Genomic DNA, 16,997 nt, shown 5'->3' on the forward strand with positions numbered 1-16,997 from the left:
TTGACTCCTTCCAGTTGTTTGTCTTTCCCTACCCTCTCTCCTCCTCTCCGTCTTAACGTGGCTCTACTACTTTCGTTCCCCCCTTCCCTGAGCTGCCAGCCATGAATCCTGGGATGTTATGCTGAAATACAAGCACACATTGCCCTCAGACCACTCGGTGCTTCCCAAATAAACAGTTGAATCTGACTGTGAGTGTGTGTGTGTGTGGCAGCAGGGGGTCCTACATCCCTGCTGCTGCACAATATTGGTCTTCAGTCTAGACCCGTTCTGGCTGCAATGCCTCAACACATAAATCAATGATTTTTAATAACCACAAAGCCTCTACCTAATAGCTGAAATCAAGTATTAGCAAAGCGGAAAATTAATGATGGAAAGATACAGATGAATGTTTAAGAGTTGCACAAAAACAGACTGACAGAGTTTCAGACAAATATGGCTGTCTGTACTGGTACCAGATTTGCACAAGCTTCACTTGCCCAAAAACTTGACTTTGTTATCCTGTTGCCATGGTTTATAACCTTGTTGTTTATGACAATGTTGAAATGATTCGATGATCGGATGGCCGGTGGTCACAGAGCAACAGGAACTGTAATGTGAAGGTCCAATCGTGTGTCCAGTATCCCAAATAGAGCGGTAACCTATTGGCCTTCCTGTGTCCTGTGCCGCCCTTGTGTCTGACTTCTCCAGGTTAGGAGGAATGCCTGGGGGACCACCAAGTACATGGAGCTCTATATTGTTGCAGACAGCACACTGGTGAGCTAACAATCACTGCTAACTGCTCTTGGTGTGTGTGGTTGTTTGTGTGTGTGCGTATACGTGTCTCGTTTTTAGGTGTGCACACGTGTGCGTTGTTTTGCGTGCGCACGTGGGGCGCGTCGCATTCATCCAATGACGTCAAGCAGCCATGGAAGCATCAGTCAAAATTGAATGCAAAACAATGCGAACAATTATCTCTCGCAGACTAATTGGCTTCCTCCACACTTGAACTCAGGGCAGAGTGTGCAATTTGCAGCCTGATAATAATGTAGCTGTGTAGGCAAGCATACGACGACTAGAGGGAAGGATTTGTCATTCTAATGAGAAGAAGTTTCTCGTTGGGTTTAATGGCAGAAGAGCTCATTACCTTCTCCTAAATAGACACTGGGCTTTGGCGATGTGAAGTTTTATCTTTATGAGGGGCTATTTCCTGCTCTGGCTAGCTACCATTGGCTGCCACGACGCCATGGTAACAGTGCATGGGGACCAATCGGACCACAGCATCCTATCCATGCATTGTTGTTGATTTTTGGGAGTTATTGGAGTATATTATGAAGGTTGATTAGGGTGTGGTTGGGGAAGGGGGGGCACACTTTGATTTGAATATTGAAATGTTTTCGTAATATTTACTGACACCAACAGTGCCGCACGTTACTATGTGCTATTCACACTTTTCTCTTTTTGATATAGTATAAACGACAGAATAAGGACTATCAGAAGACCAAACTGAGGATAATGGAAATTGCCAATTATGTGGATAAGGTAAGCCAGCTGTATTTTGCAAGTCTTGGATGCTGTTTCCGAAGGCATAAACAGACTTGTGCTTGACAGTGTCAGCATAATAGATTCTGTCAGAGCATGGGCGGTAGTCTGCCCCAACAAAATTACCATCGTACCAGTAAGTCTCTCCTATTTAGAATGAGCTACTTTACACTTTCTATCTATATTGTCCCTTCAAGTTATTTTTCTTTGGCCCGGCTATGAGAATGTCCTATGAAAGTGATTGAAAATGACACATATTTAACAATCCGCTTCAAACTATTTGTCTGGCCATACGCAGAGACCTGATTTGATAAAAGTATCGCTTCCAACTAGGAAGGACATCGCTAATACAGAAAGGTTGAGGCGGGCGTTGACATTGTCTTGTGTGACTGCGTTCCTTAATGAGTAGGGACCATAGCAGATTCAAATGAGATCAAAGGAGCAATCCATTGTGCTCTCCAGTTAGTGAGCCGTACAGAAGGGACGGCCTACAGATGAGAATCGGGCGTGCCTAGCATATATACGATCACATGGTTGTGAGCTGAACTGCGTTTGAGTGTTTTTGCGGTTGTTTTGTTGTTGCGTGCGTTTCAGTTCTACAGGGCTCTGAACATCCGGGTGCCTTTGATTGGTCTGGAAGTGTGGACAGAGCGGGACCAGTGCATCGTGAGCGAGGAGCCCAACGCCACCCTCTGGTCCTTCCTACAGTGGAGGCAGAAACTCAAGTCTCGCAAGAAGCATGACAACGCCCAGCTGCTGACGTGAGTGATGGGTCACGCACACACGCACACGCACGCACACGGGCGCAGATGCTGGCACATGTCAGTGCGTGCCCAGATGCGAAACACCCGCGCGTGCGCGCGTCGGCGTACATAAACAACACACGCGCACGTCTCTTAACGTCCTCGGTAACAATTTCAGACTTCGTTAGGGAACAGATTGATAAAACGATTAGCTAAACGGCGGTTTTATTAACTTAAAGATCTTGGCGAGGTGTAATTGGAAGGACACGCCTCGGTGCGTCGGGGCGGCACACTCACAGCTTGTCTGCCAACACATCCGAATGGGGGGGGGGGGGGGGGGGGGGGGGCCCCTGTTGTTGTTGGGTTTTATCGGACTGTGTTTGATTAGGTTTGGAAAGCTAAGTGACAACTATTACCGAGAGACACGAGCAGCAGTCAGACTGATGTCTGGAAGCCCGGTCCTCGCCATCGCCTGTCTGTCTGCCTGTCTGTCTGTCTGTCTGTCTGTCTGTCTGTCTGTCTGTCTGTCTGTCTGTCTGTCTGTCTGTCTGTCTGTCTGTCTGTCTGTCTGTCTGTCTGCCTGTCTTACAAGACGCTTGTAGCTGCAATCAATGTGTGGTGGAGATTAAGGTTAAGTGATTTTCTTTTCGTGTGTGTGTGTATGTTTACGTGCCTACTTGTGTGTGTGTGTGTGTGTTACAGGGGTGTGATTTTCAAAGGGACCACCATCGGGATGGCACCATTGGAAGGCATGTGCAGCCTGGAAAACTCCGGAGGCATCAATGTGGTATGTCAGGACTGGGGATGATTGTGGTGCTGATTGTCTGCATTTGTTTTGGCGCGTGTATGCGTGTTGTTTGTCGAGGTGTTTTGAGGTGTTTGCGTGTGTCCTGTTGAATTTGTGCGTGTGTGTAGGATTGATTGTATCGGCCTGTGTGTTTTGTTGATTATCTGTGCATCTCTCTGTGTGTGTGTGTGTGTGTGTCCTCATGTGGATCCTACCCAGCTCTCAGTAGGTGTTGTGGTGAGGCGGATGCGAAGGCCAAGCAGATCGATAGCTGCACCACGCTTGATTAGCTTCTAATAGGCTTCTATTAGATGAGCTCTCCTAGGTCCTAAGGCCGGGTTGAGAATCCTAATGTGGCCATCCTGCAACAGCACCGGTGAATGGACACACACACACGCACACAGGAATAAAAACAACCTAGTACGCTCGCTGCAGGTGGATGGACGATCAAGAGACCTAGAGATCAAGAGAACGGCTGATGTTTTGTAAGGAAAAACAGCATGAAGACACGCTGGCGTCTGATGTACAAGTTTAGAGATAAGAAGCTCATTAGACCAGAAAAAGCTGTATTTGGAGATAGGGCTCCTGATGTGGTTGCCAAGTTGGCCGTCAGTCTGAATTTCCGCTCGGAAAACCTTTTATTTTCGCGTGTGATGAAGAGATTGGAATCTTTCGGTGCTTCCACAGGACCATTCGGATTTGCCAATTGGTGCAGCTGCTACGATGGCCCATGAGATAGGCCACAACTTTGGCATGAGCCACGACCACGAGGGCTGCTGTGTGGAGGCCTCTGCCGAGCAGGGCGGCTGTGTCATGGCCGCCGCAACAGGGTAAGGAAGACACAAAATGTCTGCCGAGGACACAAAATGGACGCAGTCGTTGGTCCAACTGTAATGAGTCTTTTTTTTGGGGGGGGGAATAACAGGCATCCGTTTCCACGAGTGTTCAGCCGCTGTAGCAAGCGGGACCTTGACAGCTACTTCCAGAAGGGAGGGGGGATGTGCCTCTTCAACATGCCCAACATGAAGGACCTGGTGGGGGGCAAGCGCTGCGGCAACGGCTTCGTGGAAGACGGAGAGGAGTGCGACTGCGGTGAGCCGGAGGTAAGAAGCAAGCCTGCATCCCTTCTCATCAGGTCACTGGCGGTGGATCGGTGCTTTGGGGGGGGGTGTTTGTTTAGAGATCTAGGACCGTTAAGATATTCCGCAAGACGTCTCTTGTGAGGGACAATCGAGGTGTTCACGCCTGGTGGACATGCGGTTAGGTAAATTACATTTGGTTCAATTGCCAGCAACGCAGATTGAAAAACAAGAGAAGCTAATTGCAAGCTGACAAAATCACCGGCTATGCAGAGGTTGTTTTGACTCCCACTCAAACCACAACTGACAGGTACACAGCGAGGATAGAACCTCCATCTAACAAGCCACCTGTTTAGGTATTATGGCCGCCGACAAGGTTTCATAGTTTTTTTCTCACCAAGCTATACCAGTCCTGGAGTTGAATTGACAGCTTCATGCAAACAAGAGTATGAGCGTTCCATATACAGCTTTGTAACCTTTCCAGCTCACTGTGCCAGTCAAACTCATGAGTTTTTGGAACGGTCTTGTAGCTGTCTCGTCGCCTGCAGGACTCAAAAGTTACAGCCATATTGTTTACAAAGGCACTCGATGAGGAACTCCCCTCCAAACTCCATAGTGACGGAAGCCTCTCATCTTAAGTCGATGTAGGGTCCCTTCCCATGGTTGCAGGTCCTGGTCCCCCCCCCCCCCCCCCCCCCCCGTCTCCCCGCTGCATAACTGCTGTTTCTCGCTCTCCCCCGGCTTCCGCGTCGGTTCAGAGTGTCTGGGCTCGAGCCCGACCGGGGCGCCATGGCAACGGGAGATGTCATTGTCATCTTCGTCTGACACGAGTACGATGGCATGCTTTTTTTTGTCCCCCACACCCCCCCCCACCGCCACCTTCGCGAAACTTTTGACGCGTGGATCAGCGCTGTCACGCCGACTCCCACCTGTGAACTAACACCCTCCGTTGAGAAGAGAAGCAGACAGAGTTGAGGAGCCAGGATCTGAGCTGAGAGTGTGCCTGTGTTTGTCTGTGTGTCTGGGAGCGAGAGGCATCAGTGAATGTGAGAGGAAGAGGTGCTCGTATGTGTGGGCACAGGGTCGTGCTGCATAGATAATGTGTGTAGTGAGATTACTAAGAGGGTGCTTGTGTGTTCCGGGTGTGTGTGTGTGTGTGTGTGTGCGCGCGCACAGGAGTGTACCAACAACTGCTGCAATGCCAACAACTGCACCCTGATGGAGGAGGCAGAGTGTGCCCACGGTGTCTGCTGCAAGGACTGTAAAGTAAGACACACACATTTGTGTCGGCCAAAGCTGACTCCGTTTAGTGTTTCAATGCAATCTGTGGACCTGTAAAAAAGGCAACATTAAAGTACGGTTGTCACATTGCTATAACTCATTTGGCAATTACATAAGCCTTTTAGCACCTATGCTGCAATTCACTTCATTTACTGAAATGCAAATTGTACACGTATAGAGTGCCCAGTAACCATGTAAACACACACACATCTCTTCACTTCCTCACCCCTCCTTCCGTGAATGGTTGTGTCCACCTCCTGTCCAGTTGAAGCAGGCAGGTACCATGTGTCGTGGGCCGGCGGGGGCATGCGACCTGCCAGAGTACTGCACGGGTGGCTCTCCCTATTGCCCCGCTAACGTTTATCTGCTGGACGGCTCGTCCTGTCAGTATGGGCTGGCCTACTGCTACAATGGCATGTGCCTCACTCACGAGCAGCAATGCCTACAGCTATGGGGCTATGGTGAGCATTCGAATACCGGTCAAGTTATTGATTTTTGTTCATGGATCCCTTATATGTAGACACTCCCATACACACACTAAACCTTTACTCTGCTCCCTGCACCCAGTGTGCTCTTTGATAACCCTAGTCAAATGCTTTAATCAAGTACCTGACTTAGTAATAGATGCACATCTCGAACTTCTGACACTGGTAGCATGAGAAACTCCGGCATTTGATTAATATCTCCTCCACAGAACACCATTAGCATAATTAATGATAAGGATCTTAAACCTTTGCCCTTGCATTTACATGATACTGTAGGTAGCATAGAGTATCCTGCCTCAGCTCATTTACATGGATAATGCATGACAGGATAACAATGACACCTTCTAACTGGATTAGTGGGACTAAGTTCATGGCTGCCTCCAAGCCAATCAAGATGGTGTTTGGAAAAGTAACCGAACTGTCACCTGTGCCAGACCATCCATCTGGTTGTAGTTGACTAAAATAAACAGTGCTTATTATTTCCTGTTTCGAAACCAATGGATGTTGGCATATTAGGGGGGGTTACTGTCCGGTACTGAAATGTAGAAGGTGGACCTTCAGAGGAACGTACTTTATTATTGACTGGTCCTTTCACTGCCAACTATAGTTTGGCTTAAAACTAAAATCTGGCAGTTTTTGATCTAAATTTAACTCTCTATTCGACCTGGAATTACCCACAGCATGAATTATTAATGAGAATTGATTACCACAGTAACGCCAGACGATTTACATAACGGATGGTTTCCTCAGGTGCCAGTCCTGCCCACGATGCCTGCTTCCAGGACGTCAACGCAGCCGGGAACGCCTTTGGAAACTGTGGCAAGGACTCTCAAGGCAACTATATGAAGTGTGAGAAAAGGTGAGACCTATAGTTGGTGAATTGAAAGGCCAGAGACGCTTGGTGTTTGTCCCTGGCTTGGGAACCACAATTCACTTTTGGTTAGATTCTCAGGGAGATCATTGACTCGTTAGTATCTGACTCCAATTTTAGAAATGTGCACAAGTGCGTTACCTGTAACCTTGAGCGCTAAACAGTTAATGACATGAAAGTCTGACGTAGGTAAAAATCGTCTGCTTGATCAGAGCACCGACCCTAAAGTATCCGTGTTCACTAATCAGTCGTTTATCTCTACTATAATATGGATTTAACCATAGTAGACCTGGTAGGATATGTAATCAATCACTCAGAGGCTCCGGTAAATTCCTTCGGAGCGTGGAGATCCACTGTAAGTGACTCAGAGGCATGAAAATAAAACCTACTCCAAAAGTCTATGTTTATAGACTTAAAACAGCCCTACAGACCCTAACCCTAACCACAGGCGCAAACGAGTCAGCTGAAATGTTCTAGAACTGCCTCATCCTATATTCTCCATATTGCCAGTCTCGTTACACTTTAATTCAGACAAAATACCGTTGACTTAGTCTCTCCAGAGCAGCTTCCCTCACAAACATCCTTGCTTCATCTCAACATTTCATCCTCGTTAAGTAGCCGAACAAACCCGCATGGTATCTCTGTCTCACACAGACACACACACACACACAGACACACACAGACTCAGACTTTAATTCCTCTTTTAGAGATGTTTTTCATGGCGTGACGCCATGGCCAATCAATAATGCCAAATTAGCATGTTAGCTATGCAAATGAGGCAGTGAGCTGAAGGTAGTGGACATCTATCCTGTATGTGCGTGATACGCCGTCAGCCAGCTCCATTACAGAGGACTCGAGGGGCGGACTTGCCGGATCAGAAGATGGAGAGGATAGACCAGCTGCCGTATATACAAGCCTTGCTCACGTATCCAAGAGCTCGTTTCAATAATCTACTGTATTCAACTCGGATTTTGAATTTGTCCATTTCCTAATCCCTTCTTTTGGTGGCTCTGTGTGGTTCCCTTGTTCAGCATGCTTAAGATGGAGTGTACCCACGGGCGTCCTCGCTAACGTTTTTGACGTGTGTGTGTGTGTGCGCTTTTGGTGCCCACAGCGATGCCAAATGCGGCAAGATCCAGTGCCAAAGTGCCGCCAAGAAGCCCAAGGGCACCAACGCCGTGTCCATCGACACCACTATCCGTACGGACGGCATGGAGGTGAAGTGCCGGGGCACCTACGTCTACACCACCCAGGACGGCCAGGGGGACCTCCCCGACCCGGGCCTGGTCATGACCGGCACCAAGTGTGACGAGGGCAAGGCAAGAAGCGGGACACCCCCCAGACCTGGTCCTTCCCACCACATGTGCTTGGTTGTGCACACGCGCTGCATAGGACGGAATGAACACGACTTTGGTCGTGTTTTTCGTTTCACCTGTACTAAATCTGTGTGTGTGTGTGTTGCCGTACCTATAGGTGTGCCGAGATCGTCGTTGCCAAAATGCCTCCTTCACTCTACTGGAGACGTGCATTGCTCGCTGTCACAGGCATGGGGTAAGCACACACACACGCACACTCCGACAGTCAGCCGCAACTTACTTCCCTTCCGCTCCTGTTGGATTGTCAGTTTCTATCCTTGGGCAGAAGGTAGAGCATTCAGCATTGTCACCCCGTCTCTTGTCAAATAAAGAGAATAGATGACTCGAGCACAGCTCCTGGAGTGACGGTTTATTGATTGCCGCGGTAAAACAGAGGCAGAAGCAAACCGAGAGGATCATATCTGTGTTTACGAGGGCCATAAACAAGCTCGGCCGTTTGTGTGTGCTTAACCGACTGTTTTGATAACACATGTTCTGATAGAGAGGCTGATAAAAAGAGAGTGAATTGAGTTCAGTGAATTGTAGGTGGACTTCCAGCCTCCATCCCCCTCAGCTACATGACAGAGGAGGATGGCAATGGTCGTCGTCATTACAGATGAATACATAAATATCCAAAGTCTTGTGTTGGCAGTTAGGTACTGGGTTTGAGGCCACATTGGTCCATGATTCATTCATTCAGCCAGATCGGCACCAACCCTAACCCACTCTCCTCTAACAACCTGTCGACCTGTTATGTTTGAAATGACTTACGAGGTTAAGAGCGTGGAGCACGGATGCAAATCTTTGTTTTCTCCGTATTTCTCCCTGCTTTCAATCCTTCTTTCGTTTTGTCATAAAAAAAACGAAACTATTTACCCTTGTTAAGGAGAGAGAGAAAGGGGGGAGGGGGGGGTTGGGGGTTGTTCCATTAGCTTGGCACTATCATTCGATTAGGACTGCAAATCTCCTTTGCCAACCCCTTCTTAGCCCACAGACCAACCACATACACACACTCCCCTCCTTTAATCCCCTCTCCCTCCACCCAGTTTAAAATTCTCTGTTTGTCTTCCTTTGTTTGTTTGCTCCCTCGCTCCGAAAGGCCAGCAAATGGAAATGGCTTTGAGGAAGGATTATTTAAAGCAAAATTGTGCCTCTCCTCCCTACTCTCCCTTTTCTCTCCCGCTCTCTCTCTCTCTTTTTCCGACTTTTCATTTGCATTATCATTGGATTCGTATTGATCCCGTGGCTTGGGGGAGCGGCTGTTGGATGTAAACAAATTTCAAAAAACAGGCGGTGGGTACCATGTCACCCCTGAGCTGCAGTGTCGTGCAGCTGTTGTTTCTGCTGCCGTTGTGTGCAGCTCAGTTTTCAGACTAAACAAAAAAAGCATGAAAGATATTCAAAAAGCACGTTGTCAGGCAAAAGTTGCCAGATTGAAAAGAGAAAGAGGTTCAAATGAAGGCAAATAAACAACATGATGCCACTATCAGGGCCTCATGGATACTCTGCTTCTTTAATGACATGTTCATAAGGCGTAAATAGCCATTATATTCACTAATATGATCCGTAGATCTCAGTGTCATTGAGGCATGGACACATTTCTCTTCTTATAATCGAAGGGGAAAACAACAAATGCGAGGCATGACGCCTGGAGATGCTAATCAGGTGGAAAATGCTAATCACTTGCAGAAGGGTTTGATGGCGAATCAAAGCAGCCTCAACACTTAGATCTTTGATTTGCCAAATTTGGCAAGACTTTCATGCAATTTTGGGTTATAGAATGACAGTTTGTGAGAAATTTCTCACTCCGGGATGTCAGTGTCGGTCCATAGAGTAAAGAAATCCAGAATTTTTCACACCTTGGTTCCGGTTGTAAACAAGCACTTAACAATTTTAATTTGTTTGGCATTTAGCCAGACATCTTAGTTTAACTTGGGAGGAAATCAGGTACTGAAACGTGTGTGTGTGTGTGTTCTCCTCCACAGGTGTGTAACAGCAATGGAAACTGTCATTGTGGTCGTGGTTGGGCCCCACCCTTCTGTGAAAAGCCAGGGTTGGGAGGCAGTGTGGACAGTGGGCCTGTCCAGTACGACAGTGAGTCGACCTTAACACACACATGCAAACACATATGTACACGCACGGGCATACAGGTGCACATGTAGGTGCTCACTCTCTCACTTACTGTCCCAATCACCCTCTCACTCACTCACTCATCCACCTTCAAGCCTGTCTTTCTGAATATGTTCTGTGTCATAGATAGCAGAACTAGCATAATGCTAGTTATCCTTTATCTAAGTACTCCCTGAATGAATTGCCCGTCTTGACCAATTTTCTCTCTTTCTCTCTTGAATGAAATGAAAAGTATATGAACGTAACACCTTACCCCCCCCCCCCCCCTACTCTCCTCTCCCGTCTCCAGGCCAAGTGGGCTTGGTGGTGGGTCTGCTGTTTGCCTTCCTGGTCCTGCTTCCTGGAGTTCTATTGGTTTTCTACTGCTACAAGATTAAGTCCTCCTGGTACCACAAGTGGCTCTCCCAGAGGGAGAAGAACAAGGCTAACAGGTAGCTATGCTAACCTTGTGGACCTGATACAGTGGTACAGCTCCCAACACAAATGGATCCTTCTTTTTTTCATCTTTGCCTGAGGGAATCCTTAATGTGAGAAGTAAGTAATGAAGAAAGAAAGCATGGCAGCAAATGGGTAAATTGGGAGGGAGGGAGGTCAAATCTGCCCTTGGCACACCTTTATTGGTGTAAACAACAAGCCCTTGTAAAGCCTGGTGCTCTATCTTAACATCAGTGATGTGTACTGTACACAGACAGGCAAATCTGTCATAACCCAAATAAGTTAGAGCTTCGGAAATAGCCTTGTCTGCAAAGCATGCTTTACTGTGAATACACCAAGCCAAACAGATTGTTTTACTGGGTGTAGACTCGGCTAAACACTGGATCTCATCTAAAATGGCGGTTAGCTAGTTAATTCTCTGGTGCCCTTGGCAGAATAGCCACTTGACCCTCTAAATGAAAACAGAAGGGGGGCGAAAAAAGATGCTGGACCAAGGAAAGACAGGACTGAAGAAATCTAGGGGAATATTTAAATACAAAGGGAAAGACGGACTAGTTAATAGTTTGGATGATTAAAAGGCTTTGAGCTGTACCAGCTGCACCGGATTTCTTTTTTTCTTTTCAATTTGAGTTCAGTTGCAGTTCAGTGCTGTAATGGTGTGTGGAGCATTTAGCATTTCTTTTATATTGAGTGTGTGTGCGTACACACTTGTTGTGAGACTGTAGCTCTTCAAATGTACATGCAGAGTGGAACCTTCCAGAAACTATCGCCATCTCCTCCTCTCAAAGAAGGAAGTGTCCAGAAGTTTAAGCAGGCTGCATTGTGCTGTCGGCAGCGGACACGGTCTTAAACAGACGTCTGACTCCATCACAATGAAAAATATGTCTGAAATACCAAGACGGCCTTCAAACATTGAGCCGACGCGAGCTATGTCTAGTCGATGTCTCATTGTTTGACCAGACCGAATACTCTTTCATGCATTCCTATTCATCCCTCTCTCAGGCTGGAGAGCTCTGCCGAGAAGGGCAAGAACGGACATCTCAACCCTGCCTTCCATCTCAAGGTGGTCGGGCCAGCAAACAAACCTCACAGTCACAAGGGGGTGAGTGTGTGTGAGTGTTTGTGTGTGGTGACCTGTACGACTGACCTTGTCTTGCAACCGTCTCAAACTCAGGTGGACAAAAGCCCACTAACAGCGCAGCGTGACCTTAAGTTATTCTTCTCCTGCGTCGTCTTAACCATCAGTAATAGCTTTCCTTCCACCTCTCCTCTCTCTTGATCCTCCCTCCTCTCAACGCCTCACGTCTCCTCAGTACGAAGCCGACTCTTTCGTTTCATTCGGCCATGTCGTCCTTCCTCAGCTCCCTCACACCAGTAAAGAAGTCCTCCCTCTTCGCCCCGGGCCCATCCCCAACGGCGCCCAGCCGGTCAACATCGTGCGTCCCTTGAGGCCCGCCCCTTCGCCGCGCGGCACGCCGCGGGACTTCAAGGTGCCCCGCCCGCCGTTGCCCATCAGCAGGCCGCTCTCGGCCCCGCCCAAATCCCCCGGCACGCCGCAGAAACTGACTCCGCCCAAGAAGCCACTCCCCCTCAACCCGACACGCTCGCCACTGGTGAGTCCAGGACTCGTCAGCCTTGGCATCATTCACAAGCTTTTCAAACAATGTGCATCTCCATGTTGTTACGGTGTATTTTAATACGAGGAAAAGGGACGGATGAACCTGGCAGTATCCTCTATATAATGTGTATTTCGTTGGGTTTGTTTTTTGGGGGGCTGTGATGTTGCACACTGGGTTTGTGGGTGAAAATGAGTTTCTCCCTGGGACAAATGTAAGGAGCTACGCGAGAGTGGCAGATGTGCAACCACACAGCCAAACCCAGCACTGCCAGCCCTGGGATTAGTAGCGTCTTGAGTGGTATATTAAGAGAGGGTGTAGAAGTTCCACTGCCAGTGTGCTTGGGTTCCTGTGTTCTGGGTCTGCATGGAGACCAAGATGGGGAGGGGGGGGGTGATTGTTTTTCATTTCCCTGTTTCTCTCTACTTCTCATTTTTCTGCCTGTCTATTTCTGTCTCTCTCTCTCCCAGCTGGTGTCAGAGCTCCAGCCCAGACATTCTCCCTCACCGCCTCAGAGGCCCCTCCCTCTCAGCCCCCCCCGAGGAGTCCTGCCCATGAGCCCAGCACGAGGAGCGGGGCCTGGCAAACCCTCCAATGGGCTGCTAGTGATGATGCCTCCCACAGTTGGACCCAAGCCAGTGGGCAAGGTCACGGCTATCCCCCCTCTCAAAGCACTCAGGTGGGTCTTGACACATAAACTCACACACACACACACGGTAGGTTACATGAGCGGTTATCAGATCGATATGCATAACTGTTTCTTGCAGTGGTCAGGGTTTTATTAAATCAACAATTTTTTCCCAGTGAAATAAAATCCCCAAATTCCCAAACGTTGCTGTTTTGGTTTTCAATTGACCTCCCAAGACCAACATTGTCCTGCCTGATACCATCTAGAAAAAGCAATACGAAAACTCAGGCTCATAAAGTAGCTATTGTTAAAGTTGTTTTTCCAACCCAATCCCCCTCACTTTCAATGTTCTTTACGAGACTTTCATAATAAAAGTAGAGGGGGTTGTAAGTACTGAAAAATATAGCCTCCCCTGATTCCAATATCTCCATCTCGCTGCCTCACTCTGTTTTCGACTCGGCTTGCAAAGCTGTCACAGCCAGGAGAGTGGTTGGTTGGATGAATTGGAGTGTGTGTGTTTGTGTGTGTGTCAATGTCTGTGTGTGTGTGTGTTGGTGTGTGTAGCTTTGTCTCTCAGAGCTTAGGGTCGTGTTAGATAAGCAGCATGTCTCGCAGGCAGGTAGGAAGGGTTTAGAAGCCGGCATGGGCATTGTCAAGCGCAGATCTCTCTGTCTCTGAGCTCAGCCCTAGACAATCAATTTTTGCTTCCTGCCGTCCCAGATGTTCTGCTCACAGAACCGGCCACGCGCCGGTGATGAGATGGCAGGAGGCCTGCCTCTCTTGGAAATAAAAGGAAACGGCGCCTCGCTCGGTTTGATTTTGCCGTCTGGACTTTTGTGACGGAGTTAGTTGCAATGCACCCTGGGTTTGGTTGTTGACGTGGGTTTGGGAAGTGAGAGAAGATTTGGATCTGTCTCTTACTGTATCCCTCCCTCCCTCCCTCCTCTCTCTCTTTCTCTCTCTCTGTCCCATTCATCTATCCTCCAGGGGGATCTGTCTCTTACTGTATCCCTCCCTCCCTCCTCTCTCTCTTTCTCTTTCTCTCTCTCTGTCCCATTCATCTATCCTCCAGGGGGACACAATGGTAAATGTAGACCATTATCGATCTGTTATGCACTCCTTCTCATTACCTGTTAATAGTTTGGTTCAGTGAGGATGGACTGAATGGAATTAAGAGTCAGACTGCACGTCATAAACAACAACGTCTCGCTCCCCCCCCCCCCTCTCTCTCTCTCTCTCTCTCTCTCTGTCTCTCGTCTTCACACACATTTTCCCTCTCTGTCTGTCCACAGACCAGTCCCTGGAGTGAAACCAAACACAGCCTCGTCACCTTTTCGAAAATGACCCTGGGGAGTCTCAGCCAATGAAGAGGCACCAGCAGTGTCCCGTCAGCCTATCAGGCGGCAGCAGCGCATCAGTCAGCCTATTTGCACTAAAGAGAGACCCTGATGGAGAGGCTGGTATGAGGGGAGGTGGAGGGGAGCAGAAGGAGAAGTGGTGGTGCGTGTATTGTGGTGGTTGGGGTAACGCATACCTCTGTCCTACAACCAACCAGGGGTCAGCCCTGTCCGTCTTGAAACAAACAACCTCGACCCCATCCAGAGTACGACGAGGTTTTGCACGACATGGATTTGCAGACTGAATCAAATGTTACAGCATAGCTGGGGGGCGGGGCGGGGGCGGGGCGGTCACTTTGCCAAAATCTTGATTTGAGTTTTTATTGTTTGTCAATCTTGTTTACGCACGCTGTGTATAAAACGCTAGCATTTTTTTTTATTATTGTTGTTTTGTTTGGTTTTTTTGAAAAGTTTATGTCATGTGCCAAAGAGGTCTCATCAACCCAGGGGTGTGTTCAGAATGAGATTAAATGTTTCAAAGATGTCTTTAATTATGTATGACAGTATGAATGCGATACGTTGAATTACTTAAAACGTTTTACGTTTTAAATATGGTATGTTTACTTTTGCACAGAGTGATGGATTAAGAAGTTTTAATCAACAAAAAAAAGGCGCGGTCGCAAGTAGTAATCTGAAATCCGTGTTACAAACATTTTCTTCAAAGCTGTTTACAATGTAGAGCGCTTAGTCAACGCTGAATACTGAATGCACCCCTGGCTCTTCATGTTCATTTGATTTGAATGTTTCTTGCTGTGTGTACGACTTTTAAATTGTTACATAAAAAACACATTTTACTAAACTGCCCTGTGGTTCTTATACATTTCCATCTTACTAAAACATTCAGAGAGCTAACAGCCAACATCTTTCATTTGATAGCCTATAAATGGTATTTATCAAGACATTTTAGCAGCTGTGGGAAAAGATACAGAGTTGAACACTCCAAAGTCATCTGATACTGTATCATCTTAAATTCAAGCACACGACACTACATTCAATCTTCAACGACATCTATATCCAAGGCTACCGTCTTTTTAATAGGGAAATCTCCTATGCAGATTTGAGGCATCCTTATGGAATATATAAGTACACAGCATCCCAGGCAAACCTTTCCATGGTATATTTTTGGCATTACTGCTTTATTAAGATAGAGACACATAGGGGATAGAGAGAGGGGAGGGCATGCAGGAAATGACCTGTCTGGAATCGAACCCGGGCCCCTGCAGGGCATTACCTAGTGAGGCACCATGTGGTTCCCTCCCTAGGCAACCTGTTGTATGTCTTATAAGTGGTCCTTCAAAGCACAAATTCAAGAATTGCTCGAGCTCATAATGAGGGGAAATGGTTTTTCATTGGGTTAATACAAATGAATGTGTTTGTCCTGGGGCGACCGAGTTGAGACGTTGGATAAGTTCCACTTTCTATCATGTTGTAATTATCCCAAAAGAACATTCTCAGCTTTCTCACAACACTCCACAAAAATACTGGATATTATACTATATGATTGGGCTACAGGGGACGTTGTTCACAATTCTTTACCCATGTGCCCTGCTGTTTCCTATAGCATACTAACTGTTACTGTAGTATAGCCTACTAAAAGATGGTTTGGCCTGTTCATTGAGTGTTGGAACACCTCTTTGATTCTTGAGCTTCACCTGGATCACTTCAGTAAAAGGCTTACTCTCTGATTATGGAGTCCAATCCAATAATTGGACCTAAGTTATGACAGTTGGGTATAGTATGAAGTGTGAGTGCACGTAGCCTATGTGAAAGTGAGGGAGATAGATTGAGACGAAGTTGCCTATATATGTTACTTTTAGCCCGGTCCGGACGAAAATCCTTTTGTAGGCTACTCTGTCCCGGCAATAGACTCCGGTCGGAATGAAAATTAGATATCTGCAAACCGGGCACACTTATCTCTAGTGAGTAATGTATTTGGAGAGGTGTCCCTGAGAGCGGCTGGAGTGGCGGCGTTAACGGACAGAAGAGGAAGAACGGCCTCGCGGGGAGATATATCGATGCAGACGTTTTCCGAGCCCATTACCAGGACGTGTAGCGCCCAAACAACCCCGCAGGGTGGATTCCGCGCTGGACGCGTGACGTGATCTAAATGAAATGCACTCTGGTTTTCCACGGAGGCTGTCTATAAATCATAGCCCCCATCTCCTCCACCCCGACGTTGGCCACTTGGAGGTGAATACATTTGTTATGTAGCCTATTTTCTCCAGCCATCCTCTCCACAGGGAAACTGATACAGACAGTGGACACAACAGGTGGCCTGCTACAGACACAAGATGAGAAGCAGTTTGGGTTAAACATGAATCATCACTCGTCATTGAAAGTAACTATTGGGCTCGGTAGAGGTTGTTTTCCCCCCACCATCTACTGTAGATATATGGCAGGTTCAATCATAATGGGATAGTTGAATCAGCTGTAGCAGGAAAACAGCTCTGGGGTCCCATTTATTTTTCTCATTTCTATTCTACTGCATCACCTTCAATGTTCCATTGCAGTGAGGTTAATAATTTATCAAAGTTTTTAGAGAAGACGGGTGTGTTTTTTACGGTGGTTTGGACAGGGCCATAGATACATTTCTCCCTGGCTCTGGGTTTACAGTCTCAAGTCGAAATTCTTCTGAACCTGACCTATTAGCCAACCGTTTGTCGGGTACCGTT

General features: G+C 47.5%; 1 protein-coding gene across 2 annotated transcripts in view; it reads left to right on the forward strand.

Annotated features, from left to right (window-relative positions):
• The window catches only part of adam19a (ADAM metallopeptidase domain 19a), a 67,277-nt gene extending 52,153 nt beyond the window's left edge, over positions 1-15,124 (forward strand). Inside the window, exons 6-22 of one of the 2 annotated variants that reach the window (XM_047048845.1) lie at positions 688-753; positions 1,447-1,518; positions 2,113-2,279; positions 2,964-3,048; positions 3,736-3,878; positions 3,974-4,151; positions 5,304-5,393; positions 5,674-5,869; positions 6,644-6,752; positions 7,879-8,083; positions 8,238-8,315; positions 10,105-10,213; positions 10,539-10,680; positions 11,687-11,786; positions 11,998-12,297; positions 12,771-12,979; positions 14,221-15,124. In XM_047048845.1, coding sequence (XP_046904801.1) covers positions 688-753; positions 1,447-1,518; positions 2,113-2,279; positions 2,964-3,048; positions 3,736-3,878; positions 3,974-4,151; positions 5,304-5,393; positions 5,674-5,869; positions 6,644-6,752; positions 7,879-8,083; positions 8,238-8,315; positions 10,105-10,213; positions 10,539-10,680; positions 11,687-11,786; positions 11,998-12,297; positions 12,771-12,979; positions 14,221-14,272 — 2,301 coding nt within the window. In that variant the 3' untranslated portion in view covers positions 14,273-15,124. The remainder of the gene's footprint in view (positions 1-687; positions 754-1,446; positions 1,519-2,112; positions 2,280-2,963; positions 3,049-3,735; positions 3,879-3,973; positions 4,152-5,303; positions 5,394-5,673; positions 5,870-6,643; positions 6,753-7,878; positions 8,084-8,237; positions 8,316-10,104; positions 10,214-10,538; positions 10,681-11,686; positions 11,787-11,997; positions 12,298-12,770; positions 12,980-14,220) is intronic. The other variant, XM_047048846.1, reaches the window with a different exon arrangement.
• Positions 15,125-16,997: the final 1,873 nt, after the last annotated feature.

The sequence above is a fragment of the Hypomesus transpacificus genome, chromosome 25 (genome assembly GCF_021917145.1).
Source record: "Hypomesus transpacificus isolate Combined female chromosome 25, fHypTra1, whole genome shotgun sequence".
NCBI classification, from domain to species: domain Eukaryota; kingdom Metazoa; phylum Chordata; class Actinopteri; order Osmeriformes; family Osmeridae; genus Hypomesus; species Hypomesus transpacificus.